Source organism: Lithobates pipiens, unplaced genomic scaffold, assembly GCF_037356315.1.
Source record: "Lithobates pipiens isolate NorthernLeopardFrog02 unplaced genomic scaffold, aLitPip1_a1.2 Scaffold_35, whole genome shotgun sequence".
Taxonomy (NCBI): Eukaryota; Metazoa; Chordata; class Amphibia; order Anura; family Ranidae; genus Lithobates; species Lithobates pipiens.
The window spans coordinates 10,261,084-10,287,552 of record NW_027507811.1 but is presented as its reverse complement, the minus strand read 5'-3'; the positions used below and the strand labels follow the sequence as shown (position 1 = coordinate 10,287,552).

General features: G+C 45.5%; 1 protein-coding gene and 2 long non-coding RNA genes across 4 annotated transcripts; 1 reads left to right on the top strand and 2 right to left on the bottom strand.

The window, feature by feature from the left end:
* Nucleotides 1-4,283: 4,283 nt before the first annotated feature.
* LOC143955697 (uncharacterized) lies at nt 4,284-16,199 on the bottom strand. Of its 2 annotated transcripts, XM_077465810.1 has the most exons (8): nt 16,033-16,199; nt 15,810-15,944; nt 15,525-15,713; nt 15,238-15,444; nt 14,942-15,160; nt 14,652-14,852; nt 6,898-7,033; nt 4,284-6,544 (listed from the first exon to the last, which is right to left on the bottom strand). In XM_077465810.1, the coding sequence occupies exons 1-8, from the start codon at nt 16,099-16,101 to the stop codon at nt 5,904-5,906; spliced, it is 1,797 nt and encodes a 598-aa protein (XP_077321936.1). In that variant the 5' UTR covers nt 16,102-16,199; the 3' UTR covers nt 4,284-5,903. The 2 variants fall into 2 exon arrangements, with proteins under 2 accessions (XP_077321936.1, XP_077321937.1); XM_077465811.1 differs by lacking the exon at nt 15,238-15,444.
* A 403-nt stretch (nt 16,200-16,602) lies between these two features.
* On the top strand, nt 16,603-24,846 carry LOC143956155 (uncharacterized). Its single transcript, XR_013269855.1, has 2 exons — nt 16,603-16,758; nt 22,426-24,846. It is a non-coding gene; the product is annotated as an uncharacterized LOC143956155 (long non-coding RNA).
* Nucleotides 24,847-24,940: 94 nt separating this feature from the next.
* On the bottom strand, nt 24,941-26,092 carry LOC143956142 (uncharacterized). Its single transcript, XR_013269842.1, has 3 exons — nt 26,013-26,092; nt 25,432-25,538; nt 24,941-25,012 (listed from the first exon to the last, which is right to left on the bottom strand). It is a non-coding gene; the product is annotated as an uncharacterized LOC143956142 (long non-coding RNA).
* Nucleotides 26,093-26,469: the final 377 nt, after the last annotated feature.

The following is a 26,469-nucleotide window of genomic DNA, read 5'->3' as shown; positions in this document are numbered from 1 at the left end:
ATGATTTATTTATTTTTTTGCATCTTTTTTGTTTGTTTAGCAAAAACTAAAACTCCGAGCTGTAATTAAATACCACCAAAAGAAAGCTCTATTTGTGGGAAAAAAATGATAAAAATGTCATTTGGGTACAGTGTTGTATGCCCGCGCAATTGTCATTCAAAGTGCATCAGCGCTGAAAGCTGAAAATTGGTCTGGGACTGAGGGGGGTTTAAGTGCCCAGTAAGCAAGTGGTTAATGAAAGGAATTACTGTTTACATTTTTTACATGTGACCCGGTATGGTTCAGGAGGGGAAGCCATAATCTTGCCCCCCTTCTTTGCTGGCCAGCCAGGTTGCATGCTCAGATAAGGTTCAGTATAGATTTTTTGGGGGGAACCTCACTTCACAGGTTGAAAGAAACAAAGAGGGAAATGTATTCCACGTAGACAACATCAATAACAGTAGCAGGTGGTGACAATCGATCAAGTCTATATGAAGGACACATAATTGTAGTATTTTACCAAGTTCGTTATGTGTGTCGATAACAGGGAATAAATATTATTTTGATCAACATGTTGAGACACAACTTGGATAATTAAAGGGCCCTCTCACTGTACGGGAGGGGATTGCATGTAAACTTCATGTATATATGTTGTAGAGGATTTGCCTGTGAGGGTCGCATCTGGATTCTGAGGAATACATTTATACTAAGAGCAGAAGGATTTAATGGGAAAGTAGGGAAAGCAGAAAGGTTAGGAACAGGAGTCGCTCCAACATGGTCATGAGGTGGTGCTGTCTAGGTTGCCTTTGAGAAGAAGTCTGATGAGTAGCAGAACATGGACCAAGATGAGAGATAAGAGAGAACTGATCGCCTTTATTCGATTCCTCAGCCAACAAACGTTCAAGGTCTCTAATGCGTTCCACTTCAATAGCCCACTCCCCCAAGGAAGGTACAGTGCTCGACTTCCAATACCGTAGAATCAGCACGTTCCCCTTTAAATATATACCAGACGGAAAGGTTCTAGTATGGAATTTAGACAGAAACACACACCATTTTTTTTTTTTTTTGTGGGGTCCCTCTTAAAATTCATACCAGACCTGAAGGGCTTTGGGATGAATTGTGGAGGAACCCCCGTGCCATTTTCAGTTTGGGGGCTCCCTCATAATTCATATCAGGCCCTTTAGGTCTGGTATGAATTTTAAGGTGGATCCATACAAAAAAAAAGGTGAGAACCATCCCCGGGCCACATACCTTCAACATTGGAGATTACCATATTGCTGAAGACAAGGACCTCTTCCCCACAACCCTGGCCTGGTGGTTATGGGGGTCTGCAGGCGGTAGGCTAATTGGAATCTGAACCCCCTTCAAAAATAGGTGAGATGAGTCAAGGGTACATACAGTACCTATTCACAAAAGAGACATGGCTTACATCACGAAGTTCACGGGAGGAGCAAAGAATTCAAAGTTTATCAGAAACAAGATACAAGGCAAGGTGGTCCACGAGATCAGGCAGGAAGCTGTCTAGCATCTCAGGTGGCATAGCAAGAAGCGCCACAAGCAAATACTACAGAGGTCCCAGGTTCAGATCTGAGCCCTGACAGGTACCATGTTGCTGAGAACAAGGGCCTCTTCCCCACAACTCTGGCCTGGTGGTTATGGGGGTCTGTGGACAGGAGGCTTTTTGGCATCTGAAGCCCCTTTGAAGATAGGTGAATGAGTCAACGATACATACCTATTCACAAAAGAGACATGGCTTAAATCAGGAAGTTAGTGGGAGGAGCAAAGAGTTCAAATTTCATCAGAAACAAGATACAAGGCAAGGTGGTCCAAGAGATCAAGCAGGGAGTTGTCCAGCATCTCAGGTGGCATAGCGAGAAGCTCTACACCACAGAGGTCCCAGGTTCAGATCCGGACCCTGACAGGTAACATGCTGCTGAGGACAAGGGCCTCTTCCCCACAACCCTGGCCTGGTGGTTGTGGGGATCTGCTGGAGGCTTATTGGATTATGACATTCCTTTTAAAATAGGTGAATGAGTAAAGGCGTACATACCTATTCACAAATAAATATAGCCTAGAAAGACACTAAGACAATTGTTTAAAAAAAAAAAGTAACTTGCTATCAATCATGAAAAAGGGGTAGCTCAGGGATATAATAGTTATATGGCTACATGTGTGCACCCTCATCCCAGTAATTTAAATCAAAGAGGGGTATTGATATCTCCTATCTCCCAATGGAGACATCAAAGGAGAATGAGCATAGGGACTGTTACGGGGCACATAGAATATATTCATTCATAAAAATTCAACATCAAAGCAATAGGTCCTATTTAAAAGCAATTTATTTGAAAAAGACATATAAAAATAGATAAATAAAACATTCCAAAATACAGTCGGTAGAGACGAATGAGGTAATTATTCAACTAGTTTCGCTGGATAGCTTCATCAGGATATAAGCCGGTCCAGTTAACTGCCAGACCACTACCTCAGCTCCCCGGGGGAGACGTCTCCACCGTGTCCTCAGCTCCATGCCCAAGGGATTGTGTTATAGGGCCCCCTGCCAGGTACAGTGGGGGGTCTAACAGGAAACAAAATAAATCAAGTACGGCGCTGTCACATCCTATCCAGTTCCTCCAGAATACCTCTGCACAATATATATTGCTTGTTACATCCACTCTGGGTGTTGCTGCTCTTATTGAAGTCCACTGGGTGGCAGACAAACCTAAAAAGCACAGAGAAACAGAGCGCACACCAGCCCTAGTGCATTAAAGTTTATTTAACTCAATAAAAGGTTAAAAAAGCCAGGTATGTCACTCACAAACATCCGTTGAGTAGTAGCATTGGTATTTACAGCCTCCACTGTTGCCTCCTTCCCCGATTTTAGGCTCCCTGCAGTAGCTAGCAATACGGATGGTTAAGTACTCGGTTCGCTTGCTGGCTGCAGGTACACTCTCTATCCACGCCTCACACGCACGGACCTGCCGGCTCTGGATGACGTCACTCGCAATGGGGGGCGGATCTCTCAACGTGTGTACTGACTCTGACGCTGGCTATGACTGTTCCCAAGACAACATGTTTCGGAGGCGTGGCCTCCTTCTTCAGGTGGGGGGTCTATACATTGTTCTGCCGCCTTTTCTTTATTGCTATTCTATATTAACTGTACTCCCTCTATCCCTTCCACCCATGGCTTACTATTAGCCTTCTGGTCATAAATTTTCCAGATACAATGAGACGTAGCCCTGATGAGTGGAGTTTTCCACGAAACTCGTAGAGCTTTCCTAGATTCTCTATGTTAGAAGTGAAAGTGAGGAAGAATGATGATCTTGTGGTTGGAGATGTGGTCGGTGTTCCGGAAACACGGCTTGACTCCTCACAAGACTGGGCTGTTTGTATTCTTGCCGATCCTCTTGTTTAGAGGGACACGGGACATAGAAAAGATGGAGGGGGGTTTCTCTATGTTAGATGTGATGTGAAAGTGAAGAAGAAAGATGATCTGTGGTTGGTGTTCCAGAAACAAGGCTTGACTCCTCAAAAGGCTGGGCTGTTTATATTCATGCTGATCCTCTTGTTTGGAGGGACACTGGACATAGAAAAGATGGAGGAGGGTTTCTCTATGTTAGATGTGATGTGAAAGTGAGGAAGAATGATGATCTTGTGGTTGGAGATGTGGTCGGTGTTCCGGAAACACGGCTTGACCCCTCGCAAGACTGGGCTGTTTGTATTCTTGCCGATCCTCTTGTTTAGAGGGACACGGGACATAGAAAAGATGGAGGGGGGTTTCTCTATGTAAGATGTGAAGTGAAAGTGAGGAAGAATGATGATCTTGTGGTTGGAGATTTGGTCGTTGTTCCAGAAACACGGCTTGACTCCTCACAAGACTGGGCTGTTTGTATTCATGCTGATCCTCTTGTTTAGAGGGACACAGAAAAGATGGAGGGGGGTTTTCTCTATGTTAAATGTGATGTGAAAATTAGGAAGAATGATGATCTTGTGGTTGGAGGCGGTGATGGTGCGGAGGAAGAATTACGGGAGGAATGATAGATGGGTCTATGAAGTGAAGGACCTTATCATTGGAGTCTACTACAGACGTCCTGAGATTTATGAGAAGGGGGAGGAGTCGGCTGTTCCAAAAAGTACAAGACGGTAAAACCAAACTACTAAGAGACAAGATTAAGACTAAAACCTATGGGATGGACCTTACTTGTAGTGTTAGAAAAAGGAAAAGAGAAGAACATTTCATCATACAGATCTGAAGGCAAACTTTTATCAATAAACCTACAAAATATCATGAGTTTAAGAAAATAAATATTTAATCTTCATTTTGTTCATGTTTAAAAAAAAAAGAAAAAAAAGTGTAAATATATTTGCATTTTTTGTCACATAAATATAACATTTTACATCAAGTAATTTCATATTTTCCACTTTCTCTCAGCAGGTGACTCTCTCCAAACATAAAAAAGATTCCTGTGCAGGCTGATGCACCGAATTGGTCAGTCCTGTGATGTAGACTGATCTCCCCTTCTCTTCATGACCAATATATAGCTCCTCTATCAATGTGCCTTTGAGACTTTGGCTGAAGATCAGGGGAGATCAGACTAAACAGCTAGGAGGGACCCAACCGGCAGTGACACCCCCTCCTCCTCTCTCCTAGAGGAACCCAACCAGCAGTGACACCCCCTCCTCCTCTCTCCTAGAGGGACCCAACCAGCAGTGACACCCCCTCCTTCTCTCTCCTAGAGGAACCCAACCGGCAGTGACACCCCCTCCTTCTCTCTCCTAGAGGGGCCCAACCGGCAGTGACACCCCCTCCTCCTCTCTCCTAGAGGAACCCAACCGGCAGTGACACCCCCTCCTTCTCTCTCCTAGAGGGACCCAGCCAGCAGTGACACCCCCTCCTCCTCTCTCCTAGAGGAACCCAGCCAGCAGTGACACCCCCTCCTTCTCTCTCCTAGAGGCACCCAACCGGCAGTGACACCCCCTCCTCCTCTCTCCTAGAGGGACCCAACCGGCAGTGACACCCCCTCCTCCTCTCTCCTAGAGGGACCCAACCGGCAGTGACACCCCCTCCTCCTCTCTCCTAGAGGGACCCAACCGGCAGTGACACCCCCTCCTTCTCTCTACTAGAGGGACCCAACCGGCAGTGACACCCCCTCCTTCTCTCTCCTAGAGGGACCCAACCGGCAGTGACACCCCCTCCTTCTCTCTCCTAGAGGGACCCAACCGGCAGTGACACCCCCTCCTTCTCTCTCCTAGAGGGACCCAACCGGCAGTGACACCCCCTCCTTCTCTCTCCTAGAGGGACCCAACCGGCAGTGACACCCCCTCCTTCTCTCTCCTAGAGGGACCCAACCAGCAGTGACACCCCCTCCTTCTCTCTCCTAGAGGGACCCGACCGGCAGTGACACCCCCTCCTTCTCTCTCCTAGAGGGACCCGACCGGCAGTGACACCCCCTCCTTCTCTCTCCTAGAGGGACCCGACCGGCAGTGACACCCCCTCCTTCTCTCTCCTAGAGAGACCCGACCAGCAGTGACACCCCTTCCCTCTCTCTCCTAGAGGGACCCAACCGGCAGTGACACCCCCTCCTTCTCTCTCCTAGAGGGACCCAACCGGCAGTGACACCCCCTCCTTCTCTCTCCTAGAGGGACCCAAACAGCAGTGACACCCCCTCCTTCTCTCTCCTAGAGGGACCCAACCAGCAGTGACACCCCCTCCTTCTCTCTCCTAGCAGAGTAATCCAGACAGAACTTTGATGTCTTTAGTGATCTCTGATCTCCTTAAAAAGTGTTTCTTCCATGATAAAGATCAGAGGAGCGCTCAGCCACGTGTTTTCTGAGGTGAATATCAAGGTGAGCTTCTTCCCAGTGTGAGATCTCTGATGTACGACAACATATGATCCATATAGAAGACATTTCCCGAACTCAGGACACTAATACACCTCGGGGGATGCGTGGGTTTTCCGATGCACGGAAAGACAAGACCTCTGTGAGAAACGTTTCCCACACTCAGGACAGGGATATGGCTTCTCACCCATGTGAGTTCTTAGATGTTTGACAAGTGCTGTTTTCCGTATATAACAATTACCGCACTCAGGACAGGGGAACATATGTTTCATCGTATGGCACATCTGATGTTTAATAACATGGGACCTGCTTGAAAAACGTTTTCCACACTCAGGACAGGGATACGGCTTCTCGGCTGTGGGAGGGTCCTGATGTCTTTCCAGTTGTGCTTTATATAGAAAACATAAACCGCACTCAGAACAAGAAAAAAGTTTACTCGGCTTGTGAGATCCCCGATGTATAAAAAGACCTAAACCAGAGCTGAAACTTTGCTCGCACTCAGGGCAGGGAAATTTCTTCTTCTCCTGAATCCCGGCACCATCCCTCACAGTACGAGGTTGCTCAGAGTCGGAGGGATTCCGTGGTCTATCCACACTGTGAAGTCCACCATCCATAGTGGAGATCATTGTCTTTTCCCCGCCACAATCTCCTGTGATGTCCTCATCTTCCATTCTACAACCTGGAGATAAAGTGAGACGATCCTTTGAGGGTTTCTCCATGGCGTGTCCTGGAAAAATATAAAAACATCATCAATAGATATGAGAGGGTTAGATCACTTCCATCAAGATCCCATCTGGATCAGGTAGATATGAGTGAGGAGATGTTCTCTGTGGAGGTCCCAACCAGCCGGGACTTTTCCCCCCTCTTCAGTCCTTTGGTCCTCCTCCCAGATTACTTCTACATTTACACAGCCTTGTCAGAAGAGCAGGAACCAATAAGGTTCAAAGTTTTCGACTTGCAGGACCTTTACCATAGAACAAGGGACCATAGGCCTAGACTTCTATAGCTTAGTTCCCGTCCTACTATTGACCAATCAGTGTGCAATAAGAAGAGATAAGAGAAGAATATATGATGGGTCACCTGTGCTGATCTCTGTAGGAGTGTCCTCCTCTATGAATGTCCTCGTCATTCCAGCCTCCTCCGTATATTGCTGATCATCCCTCACATACGTCTCTTCTACTTCACCCTCAACTTTCATGGTCATCAGATCTTCACCCTAAACCAACAGAATGGCAGAAAATAAAAAGGTTTTTATACATTTTGGCAGGTTATACTGACGTCTACTGGAGGTTGAGACACATTCAAACCAAAAAAAAATTGTAAGAAATCCCCCATATAACCCCTCCAGTACCCAGTAGAAATACAGTACCAAGGGCAATAGCAAAAAAAAAAAAAAAAAAAAAAAAAAAAAACACAAAGGTTTAGGACCTGTGTCCTTCAATGGACTCCAAAAATCTGATTTTATGGAAAGTACAAAAAAAAAATTATTATTTTCTTTCATGTCAATTGGAGGGACTCGGGAAGTCAGATACAATCAGGATGTCCAAAAGCAGTTCAACCAAGGGGTGGACAACAGCCAGTGGTAGGACCAAAAGGGAGTGGGAACTCAGAACTTTCAGAAAGAATAACCCCCAAATCAGGCAAAGCGTCCTGCAAGACAGGGGAAGCGTCCAATGACCAATGGAAGGCCACAGAAAATGCACCTTACGCCCACACTACAGACACCCAGAATAATGAAGAATCTTTCTGGATCTCCGAGTCAAGATGGCCGCTCCAACCTCATGGGATTTCAGTATCCAATAGGACTGCTGTCCTCTCCAAGATGGCTCCTTGTAGCCCATAGCCGCGGGACAAGTAGTCCTCAATGGGCTCCTGCCAGCCTGAAGTAAATGCACAGTGCCACCTTCAGGTTGGAGGATATACAGCAGCCTCTACCTAGCCTACACTCAGACCCAGACAGAAAAGATCACTGCCAAGGGGGGGTGGCTCCACTTGAAGGAACACCGAGCCTCAACCAGCAAGAGACTATGAAACCAAAAACCCATCAAAACTGGTGGAACTATATCACTACCCGGGAGGAAGGAATAGACCAACAACATGACGTGGTCAATAGATAAAACACAGGGACAAGTTTCCGGGAGAGCAGGTTCTCAGAGGGAATGTTAGACATAAAAACAGGTTCACAAGAAAAGAATAGCCGGTCTACCCTTAGTATTCAGGGAGGGAAGGTTCCATAAGAAGGCCTCATTTACACTTTTACTTCAAAATGTGGCATTGGGCATGCTCTTTTAAAGCATTCTGAATACCAAAGTCCTCGTCACTAAATAAAATGGTCACCTTACAGTCCTGGTCACATGTTGTGTTTGCCTCACTTAGATAAATTATACCTCATATCACGTTCTTGGTGCTTTAACGCGTCTCCAAAGCCTCCATAGAAGCCTATAACAACGCTCGTCTACAGCTTTTCAGAGGCTTTTATTCAGACTTAGCTTCACTTTGTGTTGGAGGTATTGTAGGTGTGAGATATCCCAGGATGCACTGGGGAAACCAACAAGCGAACCGGAAAGACTTTAGCAGTCACTTCCGGTTCATGTGTATATATGGTTCATCTGGTGTGCAGTGTGGAGCAGCAGGAAGGTGAGCGGGGTCTGGACATAGGAATGTAATAGTGGAGGTTGAGCAGGGCCCGGAGAGAGAGAGAGAGAGAGAGAGAGGACTGAGCGTCAGAGAATCAGCAGAGCTGGGGTGCCCGGAGCTAGAGAAACTAGCAGAAGTCACATGTGGTGAGCAGCACAGGAACAATATAGCAGGGGTCAGAAAGGAGGGTCAGCAAACCAGAGGATCAGCAGAGCTGGGGGCCCGGAGATGACGACACTAGCAGAAGTCACATGTGGTGAGCAGCACGGGAACAATATAGCAAGAGGTCAGAAAAGAGGATCAGCAGAGCTGGGGGGGGGGGGAGGGTCCAGATCAGAAGAAACTAGCAAAAGTCACATGTGGTGTGCAGCACGGGAACAATAAAGCAGAGGGTCAGAAAGGAGGATCAGCAAACCAGAGGATCAGCAGAGCTGGGGGCCCTGAGCAGGAGAAACTAGCAGATGTCACATGTTGTGAGCAGCACGGGAGCACTATAACGGGAGGTGAGAGAGGAGGATCGACAGACCAGAGGACCAGCAGAGCTGGGGGACCTGAGCAGGAGAAACCATCAATGTCACACGTGGTGCGCACTGTAGCTGCTAAATAGTGGAAGATGATCGTAGACTGGAAAGAGGGAAGGATCAGTGGATTAAAAGAGCTCTGTTGAGCTGGGGGTTACTACTGAGCGGGGGGGGGGGGGGGTTGGGATCAGCATGGTTGGGGGTTACTATTGAGCGAGGGGGATCAGCAGAGCTGGGGGGGGTCACTACTGAGTGGTAGGGGGGAATCAGCAGAAATGTGTGCTACTACTGAGTGGGGAATCAGCTGAGCTGGAGGTTACTACTGAGCGGGGGGTGGGGGTTGGGGCGAATCAGCAGAGCTGGGGGTTACCCTGGAGTTTAGAGGGGGGAATCTGTGGAGCAGGGGTACTAATGAGCCGAGGATCTGCTTAGTGGGAGTACTACTGAGTTGGGATCCCACCAGTTCTCCTTTAAAACAAAAATCAAAAAATCAACACACACAGGGCATTTACCAAGCTTCTTTAACCGCTTCCCGACCCCTCGCGCAGATATACGGCGGCAGAAAGGCACCTACAGGCAGATTAAAGTACCTGTACGTTGCTCTTTAAGAGGCGGCTTGCGGGGGCACGCGCACCCACCGGGATCTCCGTCAGCATGGGTCTCGCGGACTTAATGTCCATGGGGATACCCGCGATCGTCTCACGGAGAGGAAGAACGGGGAGATGCTGATGTAAACAAGCATTTCCCTGTTCTGCCTAGCGACACTGTCACTGATCTCTGCTCCCTGTGATCGGGAGCGGTGATCGGTGACGTGTCACACACAGCCACGCCCCCCACAGTTAGAATCATTCCCTAGGACACACTTAACCCCTACAGCGCCACCTAGTGGTTAACCCCCTTCACTGCCAGTCACATTTACACAGGAATCAATGCATTTTTTATCTCACGAATCGCTGTATAAATGTGAATGGTCCCAAAATTGCGCCAAAAGTGTCTGATGTGTTCGCCATACCCTGGTATCCTCTTATTCAGCGGGCGGTCCGCTTTCAGATAAAAAAGTGTTCTCTGCGGCAGATTCACCGCAAGATCCCTTTTAATCGGTGGGCGGGAGAGGGCCTCTCCCCCCCTCCCCCCCACCATGCTCCGGAGGTCATGCATCTGAGGGTCCTTAACAAACTTAGTCAAGTAATTGCCAGACCATTGTTCCTAATTTTTACTTTTTTTTTTCCCAGTCTACTGACTGGAATGGTACCAGCTGATTGGAGAAAAGCCAATGTAGCACCAATATTTAAAAAGGGCCCAAAATACATCCCTGGGAATTACAGAGCAGTTAGCCTAACATCAATAGTAAGTAAACTCTTGGAGGGGATGATAAGGGACTATATACAAGATTTTAGTAATGAGAACGGTATCATTAGAAGTAATCAACATGGATTCATGAAGAATCGTTCTTGGCAAACCAATCTACTAACCTTCTATGAGGAAGTGAGTTGCCAGCTAGATAAAGGAAGGCCCGTAGATGTGGTGTATCTAGATAAAGGAAGGCCTGTAGATGTGGTGTATCTAGATAAAGGAAGGCCCGTAGACGTGGTGTATCTAAATAAAGGAAGGCCCGTAGACGTGGTGTATCTGGATAAAGGAAGGTCCGTAGACGTGGTGTATCTAGATAAAGGAAGGCCCGTAGACGTGGTGTATCTAGATAAAGGAAGGCCCGTAGACGTGGTGTATCTAGATAAAGGAAGGCCCGTAGACGTGGTGTATCTAGATAAAGGAAGGTCCGTAGACGTGGTGTATCTAGATAAAGGAAGGCCCGTAGACGTGGTGTATCTAGATAAAGGAAGGCCCGTAGACATGGTGTATCTAGATAAAGGAAGGCCCGTAGATGTGGTGTATCTGGATTTTACAAAAGCATTTGAAACAGTTCCCCATAAACGTTTAACATACAAAATAAGTTCTGTTGGCATGGACCATACGGTGAGTACATGGATTGAGAACTGGCTACAAGGGGCAAGTTCAGAGGGTGATGATAAATGGGGAGTACTCGGATTGGTTGGGTGGGTAGTGGGGTCTCCCAGCGTTCTGTGCTGGGACCAATCCTATTTAATTTGTTCATAAACGATCTGGAGGATGGGGATGGGGGAAACAGTCCAATCTCTGTATTTGCGGACAATACTAAGCTAAGCAGGACAATAACTTCTCCGCAGGATGTGGAAACCTTGCAAGAAGATCTGAACAAATTAATGGGGGGGGGGGGGGGGGGGCAACTACATGGCATATGAGGTTCAATGTAGAAAAATTTAAAATAATGCATTTGGGTGGCAAAAATCTGAATGTAATCTATAGACTGGGGGGAGAACCTCTGGGGGGATCTAGGATGGAGAAGGACCTGGGGGTCCTAGTAGATGATAGGCTCAGCAATGCCAAGCTGTTGCTAACAAAGCAAACAGAATATCGGCATTAAAAAGGGATCAACTCCAGAGATAAAACGATAATTCTCCCCTCTACAAGACTCTGGTCCGGCCGCACCTGGAGTATACTGTCCAGTTCTGGGCACCAGTCCTCAGGAAGGATGTACTGGAAATGGAGCGAGTACAAAGAAGGGCAACAAAGCTGATAAAGGGTCTGCAGGATATTAGTTATGAAATTAACTATCCATAGTCATAAAGCGAGGGACTGGAACCTTAGCCACACTGCTAAGAACATTGGCCTGATTAAGGACAAAACAGAGGAAGGGATATGGAGACTCTTCCCTAGGAGGCTGTGGATCAGCCATAAGCGGAGGTCTTATCTCCAGGTGATCAGATCCCAAGAACACCTCCAGACATACACAGCTTCCAACAGGGGGGTACCTTCAGCAGGAACATAGGGACCAGACTACTCCTGCCACAGTGAGGATTCCCAAACCTTCCCAGTGGTGAAGGTCTTGCAACACCTAGATGATGTCCAATGAAGTCCAACTCAGTAAATTGATCAAAAACAAGATCCTTATAAACGAAGAGAGGACCACCTGTTCTGTGAAACTAGACTGAAACCCTGGGTAGGGGAACATCCCGGCAAATTTTTGGTCACCCGGGGCAGACGAAGAAAAGACCACCACGTTCACCAAAAGAGACTGACTGGACACAACTTCCTGAGGAGACCATAAAAAAGGTTGTTCCCTTAATGTCCTACAGATCCTTCACAGGAAGTAGTGGGAAATTCCCCGATAGGTAACACAGGGTTCAAATAAACGCAGGGTGGATATTTTTTCAGGGAGAGTTTAAGATAAAACAGCCTTATCTGTTGGTCTGGGAGTTACTGAGGATAGCCACCTATGGGGCTCTAGGCTTGAAGGAGTTATAGTCTTCGGAAGGGGGTTTAACTACAGCGGTCAAAAGAGCTGACCATCTTCAGGGAAGGTCACCTGAGCATTCCATAATATGAATACCATGAAAGTGCACTAGCGTGGCAACCAGGCCCAGCATTCCAAAAAGTAGCAGGATCCCAAAAAGGACCCTGCATTGCCAGGTCCTTGTTAGAGAAGGAAAGAGCAGAAACCGATCCCAGCTGAATCTGTAGATCAGGAAGCTCCTCTGAAGAGTAACCAGAGAATTATCTAGAAGCAGGCAATAGGAGTCTGGATGAGGTACCACTCCAAAAGCCTAGTGCCCTTTTGGAGAGGAACAAGCGGTCCCAGGAGGGCCTGGGAAGATACAGCAATCTGTGCAGAAACACAAGAATGGTAATGGGGGAAACTGATGGAGGTGCCAGATACAAGGAGTTAGCCTATCGGCTCAAAGGGGCTTGCTGAGCATCCACATTCTGAAACCCCCCCCCCCCCCCCAAAAAAAAAAAAAAAAAAAACAAGGCCCTGTGTCAATAAAAAAAAGTAGGAGTGTGGGCACATCTTCATACAGAATGTTTTTTACAGGGGTTAGCTGGCCTTTGGCTTCTGGGAATAAAGAGGACAGGGATTTCTCTTTAGGGGGTTTTTGTTAGGTGAATCCATCATAATGTCCTCCTAGAGAGCCTCTTTTCCTTCAAAAAGCTCCTTCATTACACCATACTCCTCATCCTCCTCTTCTATACACTCTTTAACAATAATATAATCACCTAGGTTTCCACTATGGATAAATACTAAAGACTTTGTTGGGGAATTCGGAAACCCAACAGTCCGGGCTACAGACCTGGTGGTCATGGTCTTGTTGCCCTCAGCTCCTCCAACCGTGTTGGGAATCTTCAGAACCCAATAGTCAAGGCTACAGGCTGGTGGTCATTGTCTTGTTGCCCTCATGTTCTCCAACCTTGATGGGAATCTTCTGAACCCAACAGTCAAGGCCTGGTGGTCACTGTCTTGTTGACCTCAGCTTCTGCAACCTTGTTGGGAATCTTCTGAACCCAACAGTCAAGGCTACAGGCATAGTGGTCATTGTCTTGTTGACCTCATGGTTCAACAACCTTGATGGGAATCTTCTTAACCCATCATTTAAGGCTACAGGCTTGACGGTCAAGGTCTTGTTGCCCTCAGCTTCTCCAACCTTGTTGGGAATCTTCTGAACCCAACAGACAGGGCTACAGCCCTGCTGGTCATGGTCTTGTTGCCCTTAGCTCCTCCAACCTTGTTGGGAATCTTCTGAACCCAATAGTCAAGGCTACAGGCCTGGTTGCCATTGTCTTGTTGTCCTCACATTTTCCAACCTTGTTGGGAATCTTCTGAACCCAACAGTCAAGGCTACAGGCTGGTGTTCATTGTCTTATTGACCTCAGCTTCTCCAACCTTGTTGGGAATCTTCTGGACCCAACAGTCAAGGCCTGGTGGTCACTGTCTTGTTGACCTCAGCTTCTGCAACCTTGTTGGGAATCTTATGAACCCAACAGTCAAGGCTACAGGCTAGTGGTCATTGTCTTATTGACCTCAGCTTCTCCAACCTTGTTGGGAATCTTCTGAACCCAACAGTCAAGGCCTGGTGGTCACGGTCTTGTTGACCTCAGCTTCTGCAACCTTGTTGGGAATCTTCTGAACCCAACAGTCAAGGCTACAGGCTGGTGGTCATTGTCTTATTGACCTCAGCTTCTCCAACCTTGTTGGGAATCTTCTGAACCCAACAGTCAAGGCCTGGTGGTCACGGTCTTGTTGACCTCAGCTTCTGCAACCTTGTTGGGAGTCTTCTGAACCCAACAGTCAAGGCTACAGGCATGGTGGTCATTGTCTTGTTGACCTCATGTTAACCAACCTTGATGGGAATCTTCTTAACCCATCATTTAAGGCTACAGGCTTGACGGTCATGGTCTTGTTGCCCTCAGCTTCTCCAACCTTGTTGGGAGTCAATAAACAATAAGTGGACGTGGGAAAGATATAGTTTGCAATATGAAAACGAATAAGAAGAGACTCTGGGTTATCTTGCTTCAAGTGAGCCTGTTATGACTGAATAACGGGACTGTATTCTGAAAATGTCGAGTTTTGGAGATCCGGAGGGTGAGTTAAGTGGGTTTGGCTGGCATTAATGAGCTTGTATGAATATATAAATCCTGAGATGTGAACTATTTAGCACTTTCCTCTCTGCACCACATTATATTTGTTTTATAGACTTGGATAATATTTTCAAGCACACAGTGGTCTGGATTCTCCTATAACATTCATTTAAGAAAACATGCTTTTGTATAAATTATAACTATGCAATATCATTCATCATCTACCTGATAAAGCCTTGCGTAGTTGTGATCTTCCTGTGTGGAATGTCTCGGTCCCTCTGGTGGGTCTCTGTAGCTGGATGGCTCCACCATGGTGTCCTGGAACAGATCTTTGTGTCCTTCTGGGAACACCGATTCCACCATCACCCCGTTTACTTCTTTTATCTCTTCTTTAACCTCAACTTTAGAATCTCTCAGGTTTCCACTCTGAATATATAATAAAAATGACATCAATGGTAACAATGCAGATAATGTACAGATCCTAATGATACTATCAGTGATTGTTCCTCATCTACCTGATGATGGTGGGGGATGGTGTGACCTTCCTGTGTGGAATCCCGGGAATACAGAGGAGGACTGGGACATCTCTCTGGTGGGTTCCTGTTATTAGTTGGCTCCATTGTGACATCCATGTGTCCTTCTGGAAACTCCTTCATTACATCATACTCTGCACCCCCCTCTCTATGGTCCCTTTTAACAAGATTACTATCCCCGATGTTTCCACTCTGAATATGCTGCATAATAAGAAATTAATTGTAACAAACAAGCTTGTGTTTAAATCATAGCTGCCAATAAATAGTTCCTCATCTACCTGATGATGGTGGGGGATGGTGTGACCTTCCTGTGTGGAATCCCGGGAATTCAGAGGACTGGAGCATCTCTCTGGTGGGTTCCTGGTATTAGGTGGTTCAATTGCGACATCCTTGTGTCCTTCCAAAAACTCTGTCATCCCACCATCCTTCTCATCCCCCTCTATATGTTCTTCTTTAACAAGATCATCTTCTCTGAGGTTTCCACTCTAAATATACAATAGGAAATCAATTTTAATAAACAAGCTTATGTATAGACCATGACTACCAGTAATTGTTCCTCATCTACCTGATGATGGTGGGGGATGGTGTGACCTTCCTGTGTGGAATCCCGGGAATACAGAGGACGGGGACATCTCTCTGGTGGGTTTCTGTTACTAGGTGGATCCATCATATCCTTGTGTCCATCTGAAGGTTCCTCCACCACACCACCTTCCTCTTCTTCTTCGTACTCTTCTTGAATACCAATATTTATGTCCTTGAGGTTTCCATTTGAAATATATAAAGGCACCATTCATTGTAACACATATGCTTGCATAAAAATCATAACTACCGATAATTGTTCATCATCTACCTGATCATGTTGTACATTGTTGTCCTCTTCATGTGAGTCCATCATGACGTCCTTGTAGAGATCCTTGTGTCCTTCTAAATACTCCCACTCCTCCATGGAGAAATAGACAGTGACATCCTGACACCTTATAGGAACCTGACACACACAATGATACAGTCACCATCCAGACACATCCCTTGTCTGTTACTGGATAATGTCCCACAATTCCCAGAATCCTCCTCACCTCTCCTGTCAGCAGCTCCATCATCTTCTTGGAGACTTCTAGAACCTTGTTGTTGTAAGGAGATTCCATAATACATTGCGTTATTGATTGTTGATTCTGATTATTGCTTTTACCCTGGAGATATATTGCTTATACCAATACAGGATTGCTAATCTGTTTAAGTAATTTAGAGAAACTTTAACTTGATACAATTTTAACTTGAAAATCTATCTCATGATAGATTGCTTAATACTGAATTATCTCATGATCATGTCTATCTATTTCTGTAAAAATGTCTTTGTTTCAGGACGCATCTGTTTGTGGTTTTCCTCTCTGTACACTGTTACTGAGGCTAGACTTGGTTTTTAGGAAGTTGTGGCTGGCACGTCATGGTCAGCAGACGATAACAGAAAGTAAGAAACTATTGAACTTAAGCTTTGAAATACAGAGGTTAAGGTCACAAGACATTACAGAATAATGAGCTAAATGAATAATGTGAGCTAATGTGTATAATTTTGATTGGTCCCCAAAAATTGGGGCAGAGTCTTGTAAAAATAGTATAAAAACGGCAAAACCAGAATTAAAGATTGTAACCATTTCAGCATCACAATTGTGTATGAGTCATTGGTTATCTCGCCGGCGAGGACTTCCACTGAGCCATCTCCAAGAGCCTAGGCCACAAGGAAAAGTCGGGCTACCTAACAGTTTTGGTACCAGGAGAGTGGGGTCTTGCGTTTGTTTGAACAGGTAAGGCACATTCTGCTCCTTTTTACCTATTTTTTTGGTAACTGGTGTTGGTGCTTACCTTGTTCAAATAACCTTGTATATCCACCCACTTACATAACTGTGCCTTCGCAATGGGCTAGGCTGGCCCCTTGGAAGGTTAGAGGGGCTCGCAGGTATTTTGGGTTTTTTGAGTAGTCTGACTAGGCTTGGTCTGACTGTATTGAGTATGTTAGGTAGAGGTAGAGGTATATATAATAAGTGTGTTTAAAACTCGGGAAGTATAGGATACGCCCGCAGTATAAGGAGTGGCTGAGTGGACGCCCAATTTTTTTTTGGGGGAAATATTGTGCACTTATAATGACATGTTGATGTAATGAACTTTATTTGGCCATTGTATATATATATATAAGATTTTGCTTGTTTTTCTTTTAGGTGCCACCGTAAGTATTTAGGGTGTATAGAGAATTAGAGATAAGTGTATGGTATATATATATGTATGACAACTGAATGTAAAGTATTGTATTGATTTGAAGGGTTTTTATTAAGGCATTACACATATATGCACTAAATGAACAACATAAATCAGGAACCCGATTGTAGTGAGATAGCGCCCGCCTGCCCACGTTGCACCTTTGGTTTACTGTTCCTTAGTGTTGACAGGACGTGGATCCTGCTAACTACTAGACCAACTGGGTTCTCATACCGACTTGGTGCAAGGGGAGTATATCCTGCCACGAGGAGGGGTTTCCTATACCGAGTACTGAGGGTTAACCTTCATAGCTATATCAGCCCCACAGCAATAACAGACGAGGGGACATATTCACAAGTCAGGGAACAAATTATAGCCCAAACAGGTTGCTTTCATCTGTGTCCCTGTACTAGACACACCCTACCAAGGTTATTGGATGGGGAATTCTGCAGCAACCCAGACCACGGCCAACCCATCCCCTTATGAGTATGTTAAAAACACACTACCGGGGCCACAGGTAGAACCTTTTTGGACACAGGTCAGAGAACGGTGCCAACAGCTGGGAATACATGACCCAGGACCACTAGGTCCCTGTTCAGAGGATGAATGGAAAGAGGTGGGCAAGGTGTGTCAGGTACACAAGCACTCTTATCCACCTGGGAAATGGGAAGACACCCAGTACATGAAAGATTGTTACAAAACATGGAATAAATGCTTAGCCAAGTATAAAACAAAGTATGTAACTAAAGTCCCCACAGTAAAGCCTGTAAACTCACCCGCCCTATCTCAGCAACCTGAGGCACCACCACCCCCCCCTTATGTGATGGTTAAACAGGAAGATGGAACATTGGGTCCATGTCTTCAGCTGTATCCATCTTTAGACTCAGCAGTGTTGGCCACCATAGTGTATGGGGCAGCTGATCAGGCACAAGTTACACGATGGGAAAACGAAAGTAGAAGCAGGAAAGAGGAAGTCCGGGCAGAAGGTATAGAAAGTAGGGAAGAAGAGAGGATTAGAAAAATGGAAAGGGAATTAGAAGAGAAGTTAAAAGAGCTTAGAGAAAGAAAGGAGGAAATAGAGCAGAAAATGTCTAGGAGGGAGAAAGAGCTGGAAGAGTATAAAAGAGAGCTGGATAAGAGGGAAGGTGAGATGAGAGAATATTCTGCGATAACTAAGGAAGAAAGGGATGGAAAGACCCTGAAAGAGGGGGAAGAGGAAGGAGTCGGGAAGTTGAGCCCCAGGGAAAAGGAATGGGAGGAGAAACAGAAAGAATTTAATAAGAGACAGCAGGAAGAGGAAGAAAGAATACAGAGGAAAAGGGAAGATTTAGAGGCATACGAAAGGAAACTAGAGAAAGAGGCAAGAAGGATTGAGGAGGCCAAGGAAAAGATAATTTCACAGCCATCCACCACACTCAGAAGCCAAACAAAACCGGCCATAAGCCAGAAACCCCCACAGGAGGAAGGGGAGCAGGGTGAAAAAGAAATAGACATGGAGCAGGAAAGTCTAGGTGCCGCCTTTAAAGCACCGCTTATGCATATAGGGGAGACGGAAGTCCATATCCCCCTACCTTTAGGCACACTGTCAAAAATAAAGGAATTATGCCCCAGCCCAAAGAAAAGCCCTAGAGAAGCTGCCGCTTTCCTTGCAAAATACAGTGCAGGGACAAGCTTGGATAAGGAAGATATAAAAGGGATCCTTAGTATAATTGACCCTGACAGTCCAGAAGGACATCCCGTAGAGACCTTATGGACAGCCCACATTAAGAAAGATAAAGATTGGGTATCTTTTTGGAAAGGCATGGGGAATCACTGGTCCACTATATACAAGGGTTCATCCGCACTCCAGGAACTTATCCTAGCAAAACAGGGACCAAAGGAAAAATTCTATGAATTTTGTACCCGGGTATATGGCTTGTGGAAAGCAGCAGATAACGCCGACCCCCAATTGTTCACCTCCACCATTATGGCTGGTGGCGATACGAAGGTGACACAGCTGCTTAAATTCACTAATCCAAAGTGGGCAGAACAAGCCCCAGATGAATTTATGAAGGATACTAGGTCACGAGAAACATCAGGGGTATTTGAGCAGAAGGGTGGCATTTTTCCCTCCCTGACACCAACCCAGACTCCGCCCACCCACATAATGACAATGCAACCTTATCCACCAATGCAATCTTATCCCCCAGATCAGGCTTACCCACCAGACCAGGGATGCTTTAACTGTGGGGAACTGGGACACTGGAAGTCCCAATGTCCCTACAGAATTAGAACAAACGCTCAGAGAGGAAGAGGTAGGAATCTAAACACCACCCCACATCGCCTTCAGGATATCAGGTATCCTCACCCACCACAACCCCAATACCAGCCTCAGCCTCATAGACCACCCCCACGCATCCCGATGCAGTGGCCATCCGCTCGGCGGACCCCACAATAGGGATGCCAAGAGAATGTCCCGTCCCTCAGCCTTGTGTGTTATAATCCATCGTGGAAAAGTCTTCCGCAGGTACTATTGCGGGTAGACAAACACCTGATATGTCTATTATTAGATTCAGGGGCTACATTCAGTAGTTTGAATGATACCATATATGACACACCGCACTGTACTGAGGGAAACTCTATTGGCATAAATGGGACATCAATTACCCACCCCATCACTCCACCATTGCCCGTGGCTACTCCAGAAGGGCAGGTACTATGTACCCAGAGTTTTGCTATCCTAATGGATTGTCCAGTATCTTTAATGGGGAGGGACCTACTCTCAAAACTGAATATCACCATTAAATTTGACAGAGGGGGCTCCCTCACTGCCAGCTCACCATTTTGCGATTTACATGCTCCAAAGAGACACACTTACAGGGGACTCTTTGCATCATTACCACCCACTCTAGAAACACATGCCATATGGGCAGAAAACAAAGGGAGTGTGGGTTTTATTAACTGTACACCTTACACACCACAAATGCGTCCAGACGCCAAAGTACAATATCACAAGCAATACCCCCTGCCACTCGAAAAAATTGAAGGCATCACACCATTAATTGATGATTACATAGCAAAAGGGATTCTGAAACACATTATAAGCCCCTGGAATACACCAATCTACCCTGTGAAAAAGGCGAATGGGGAGTGGAGGCTTGTACAGGACCTAAGGGCCGTCAACAAGCAGGTTATACCTCTGCCACCTTTGGTGGCAGATATTTCTTTCATTTTTTTGAAAATACCTGCTGATTCCCTTTGCTACACAGTAGTGGACCTGGCAAATGCATTTTTTAGCATCCCGATCGATGAAGGGGTATTGCCCATGTTCTCGTTCTCATGGCAATGGGGAAAAAAGGCTCAGCAGTTGACCTGGTCAAGATTACCGCAGGGGTATGTGGACAGTCCGGCAGCCTTCTCCATGGTCCTTAATGAGACAGTTAAGTCATGGACTGCTGAGCGCGGGTCGGTACTAATATAGTATGTGGACGACTTGCTCCTGTGCAGTCGATCTGCTGAAGATTGTGCGGTCGATTCCACATCTCTGTTACATCACCTGGCCAGGTCAGGCCACCTAGCATCACGGAAGAAGATACAATGGTGTCAAAGTCAGGTAGAATACCTGGGATGCATTCTGAAGGAGGGAACCAGGCTGGTATCCCCCAAACGTGCCGCAGCCCTGCAGGCTCTCAGTCCTCCGAGAGACAAAGCAACCTTGCTGTCATTCTTGGGCGCAATCGTATATTGCCGCCAATGGATCCCAGATTGTTCATATTATGATGGCATTCTGAGGGAGGCTACCTTATCCACCGCCCCAAAGACAATAGATTGGACAACAGAAAGGCTCCATGCTTTTCAGGCTTTGTTAAAAAGTCTGACTCAGGCCCCCGCCCTGGGATTGGTAGAATATGGCAAACCTTTTCAATTATACTGTGTGGTGTCGAGAAATTCCTTTGCTGCAGTTTTAACACAGCAACATGGAACCGGGTACCGACCAGTCTCCTATCTCTCAAAAAAGTTGCCTACCCAAGTACAAGGGATGCCATCTTGTTTACAAAACCTTGCTGCTTGTGCAATGGCAGTTCAAGAAGCTAACAAATCAGTATTAGGCCATGAGCTGACTCTCTACACTACTCATTCAGTGACTCACCTCCTGCAAAACATGAACACGCAGCATATGACAGCACAAAGGCTTAGTGGGTATGAGATCACACTTCTGAATACTGATAACCTCACTCTCAAACACGCACCACCAAGTAATCCCACTGTCCGCCTTTTGCATTCTTTGCTCAGGCTGCCACGAGACCCTGATCAGAAACACAATTGTGTTGAACAGGTTGCAGCAATAACCAGCCCTCGCCCAGATCTCACTGACATTCCCCTACCAGGAGTACAGGACGTTTTCATAGATGGCAGCTGCTCCCGCCCCTCTGATGCAACATTCCCGACAGGGTACGCCATTGTCCAACTTCCTGATGTGGTGTTGGAAGCAAAAGCTTTACCACCCTCCTCGGCACAGGTAGCAGAATTGGAGGCGCTCACAAGAGCTTGCATACTTTTCTCAGATCAGGAGGTAAACATCTACACAGATAGTAGGTACGCTTTTGGGGTCACGCATGACTATGGCGTAATATGGGCAAATAGAGGATTTAGAACTGCTGACAACAAGCCAATTGCTAACTCTACGCAAATTAAAGCACTCTTGCAGGCGATTCTTCTCCCAAAGCGGATAGCGGTCATCAAGGTAAAGGCACATTCATCAAATAACAGCAGAATTTCCAAAGGAAACGCGCTGGCAGACAGGGAAGCAAAAAAGGCCGCTGCCCAATACATTGGTCAGCCAGCCCCCACAACAATGTTCTTCAAAGAACATTTTACATCACCCAACTTTAAAACCATTGTGGCACAAATACAGGGATTAGCTACAGAGGAGGATGTTTCTTTTTGGGTCAAGAATGGTTTGACCAAGGACCAAGAAGGTCTTTGGTCAAAAGAGGGGAAGATATTGGGCATACCAGAAGCAAGCAGTGTTCTCATACTTTCCTATCTCCATGGTCCAGGACATATAGGTACCACCGCCCTAACAAACATATACACAAAGTCTTTCTGTACAAACAACTTAGATCAAAACACTGACATTAACATCTATTCCCAACAGGAAATGTACGTGAAAAATCTGGTAAGTATGCTACAGGAAATGAACGAACATGTCTCTGTCACTTTTTCTCCTCTTTCCACAGAGCCGACACACCCCTTCATCCCAGGAGATCAAGTGCTAGTCAAGCAACTGGCCCACAAAAAGAGGATCGGACCAATCTACTCTGGACCTTGGAAGATAGAGAAGGTTTCCAGAACTGCTGTACTGACCGATCTAGGAAACACCTGGATCCACGCCAGCCGGCTAAAGAAGTGTCCACAGCAACCCCAGACCCCAGACCCGCCTCCAGCACCCCAGGACTCCTCTGACCAGGAACAACAACCAGACTTGAAGGACGTTCAAGAAGGCATAAAGCAAATCTCTCTGAACGAGACAAATCCCACACCTACAGGAAGAAACGAGTAACAGAACTTTGTACACAGAACCTGACAAAAATGATTTCCACTTTTGTGTCAGGAAAAACATTATGCCTCTGGACATGTCTGATTCTGATAGTATTCATACCTGTTTGGTTGATAGCAAATTGTGTGTACCATCCAGAAGATTCAGGGCTACTAGAAGGCATATGTGGGAAAGCGCAGACAGCCAATGCACCACCTAGTTTAAAATATAAAAGAAGTATACACCCCACTGAACCCCCTTCAGGTTTCACCGACAGAATGTTGTTGTTAAAGTTTAAGTACAGTTATGCACAAAAGTCTGGTTTTGAGAAATGTTGGATATGCAGCAAACTCCACCCTAGTACAGCCAGAATCCCATTAATGGCCATTCCCTTAAACATCACTCCTTTCCTGAATGGAACACCCCCTATTGTTCTTGCCAATGTCATAAGAAAAAGTCCCAAAAAGCCCCTCAGTTTCCAAATCGTGGGTAGAAGCCATGCTCCAGATTGGTGTTTCATAATGGGAAACGTTTCCAGGGGAGCTGAGGTGTGCAAATGGTCGAAACTTAATGTCTCCATGGCTTCCCTTACCGATAACTCATTTTTTCACACCACAGACCCTGTGATTAATGCTACCATCTATGACCTTTTTAATTCCAGCTCCCACTCCCCGGTCACACAGTTATTAGCTCTGCTGACGGCATCTGGATATTCAAAAGACGCAAGGACCATTGTTAGTCAACGACCCTTAGCATTAGGCAACACAACCTACACCTGAGGAACCCCAAGGGTGGTGTTATCTTGCTAAAATAGTCCCTGTAATGGGAGTAGTGGGGGATAAAGGACAAGGACACCTACTCAAAGCTAGTACCCACCCAAGGTATCCTCTAAAACACCATGTGAAAAGAGAAATGTTCCTAGAAAAAGATATGACCTGGGCCTGGTTTCCTTCCTGGACAGGATGGGGAATAGATTTGATGAAGAAACTAAACAACTACACTTCAATCATAGATGAGATCTTGGAAAAGGACTCTGATGACATCACAAAACTAAACCTAGAAACCAGAGCAATTAGGAAACAACTAGAGTTACATGACCTGGCTATAGAAAGCATGAGTGCAGCCCTCACTGGCCTCTGTGAAATTACTGAGGACTATGAATGCTGCACCTGGATACATAACACAAGTATCGAGATCCCTGATTACTATGACATAATTGCACAACACAGAAAAGAGGTAAACAAGCTACAACAGGATGCAAGGGACATTGGGAAAACCTGGGACCCTTTCTCTACAGGGTTCAGTTTAGGAGGTCTCACTTCATGGTTGAAGAACACTGCAATGACTATTTTCACCATACTGCTTTTTGTATTGTTCTTGTATGCATGCTTCATGTTACTCAAATGCCTCTGCAGGAAGGGTAGCGAAGCACGTTCCGAAACCATGAAGCTGACTTCCATTTCCAGAGATCCCACTGTATGGTACGAGAGTCAGGAACATGAGGCCGGAGGATATGAATCCATGAGGCCTAACGAAATGGGTAGAGAATGACCATTTCGATAATATCGAACGGTCAAAGGGAGGATTGTAAGGAGATTCCATAATACATTGCGTTATTGATTGTTGATTCTGATTATTGCTTTTACCCTGGAGATATATTGCTTATACCAATACAGGATTGCTAATCTGTTTAAGTAATTTAGAGAAACTTTAACTTGATACAATTTTAACTTGAAAATCTATCTCATGATAGATTGCTTAATACTGAATTATCTCATGATCATGTCTATCTATTTCTGTAAAAATGTCTTTGTTTCAGGACGCATCTGTTTGTGGTTTTCCTCTCTGTACACTGTTACTGAGGCTAGACTTGGTTTTTAGGAAGTTGTGGCTGGCACGTCATGGTCAGCAGACGATAACAGAAAGTAAGAAACTATTGAACTTAAGCTTTGAAATACAGAGGTTAAGGTCACAAGACATTACAGAATAATGAGCTAAATGAATAATGTGAGCTAATGTGTATAATTTTGATTGGTCCCCAAAAATTGGGGCAGAGTCTTGTAAAAATAGTATAAAAACGGCAAAACCAGAATTAAAGATTGTAACCATTTCAGCATCACAATTGTGTATGAGTCATTGGTTATCTCGCCGGCGAGGACTTCCACTGAGCCATCTCCAAGAGCCTAGGCCACAAGGAAAAGTCGGGCTACCTAACAGTTGTGTCTTTCGGATTTTAGGGAGTCATATGTGACGGTCATATGATCACCTGACTTCAGGAGAAGAAAACTCTGTATTGGAGAACCAATAGGAATATCATGTTAGATTCCCAGAATCCTCCTCACCTCTCCGGTCAGGTCTGTGTTTTATTAATAGAGATAAGAGTGACGCCATGTGACCTCCCAGAATCCTCCTCACCTCTCCGGTCAGGTCTGTGTTTTATTAATAGAGATAAGAGTGATGTCATGTGACCTCCCAGAATCCTCCTCACCTCTCCGGTCAGGTCTGTGTTTTATTAATAGAGATAAGAGTGACGTCATGTGACCTCCCAGAATCCTCCTCACCTCTCCGGTCAGGTCTGTGTTTTATTAATAGAGATAAGAGTGATGTCATGTGACCTCCCAGAATCCTCCTCACCTCTCCGGTCAGGTCTGTGTTTTATTAATAGAGATAAGAGTGATGTCATGTGACCTCCCAGAATCCTCCTCACCTCTCCGGTCAGCAGGTAGATGATCTCCAGGGTGAGGTTTAGTATCTTCTCAGTCATGTGACTCCGGTCCTCCTCCATCCTCATTCATGTGATCTATGTGGGTTTCTCTGTAGATGAATAGTGGAGGATTATCTGGACTTTATCCATTTTACAATATTAGAATGCAAACGGTAATGCACAACCAATAGTGGGAGAATATTAGAAATCAGTTCTGCCCGTTTTTGGAGTGGATCAGGAGATCGGCACTCCCCGGTCGTGATGGTTTCTGAAGAAGACTTCAGCCGGCATCGGAGCGCCATTCAGAAAGTTAAAAAATTATCTTTACTGGGAAAACTTTTATTTGGGTTTGGTCAAACTTTTCATGTGTACAAGTATTTTTTGGTTAACTACGTCAAATAATCTGAAATCTGAAGAAATACTGAAAGCGATAGAAATATTTTGGGCAGATAAATAGAATTTCGATTCGTCTGTGTGTACATCAGACTGAAAAGAGGGACATTTAAAGGCCAACACAAGACAGAGTAGTTTGGCTCCTAATAATGGACAATGACGGGAGTTATGGTCAAATAATATCTTATTACCTCCTCTGCTGCCAGTTCCGGCAACGTCTTCCCCTTGCTTCTTCCTACCGCACCTCTTGCCCAGAACTTCCTGTATTTTTAAATACTTCCTATCAGTACCTGACATCACTTCCTGTTTTCCATAGAGACTTCCTGTCTCGGTAGAAGTGAGATCACCACCTTGTGGAGGCCAGAGGAACTGCAGCCCATAGAAACGTCTCGTAGTATAACTATGGTCTTGTGCTGTGTGTGTGTATATATACTGTATATTCTTATACTTGGGGTCACCTCCATTCCGACCAAGGAGGATTATTTTTGCTAGGGCTGAGCAGAGGGATTTTGGTTCAATTGATTTTGCAGTGATAATTTTGCCAAATTCATGTTGTAGTTGGCTGTGGTTCCTTCCATACGAATCTTATAAAATTTGTGTATTAATTATTGCTTAATATTAATAAAATTATATTTTTTATATATATAT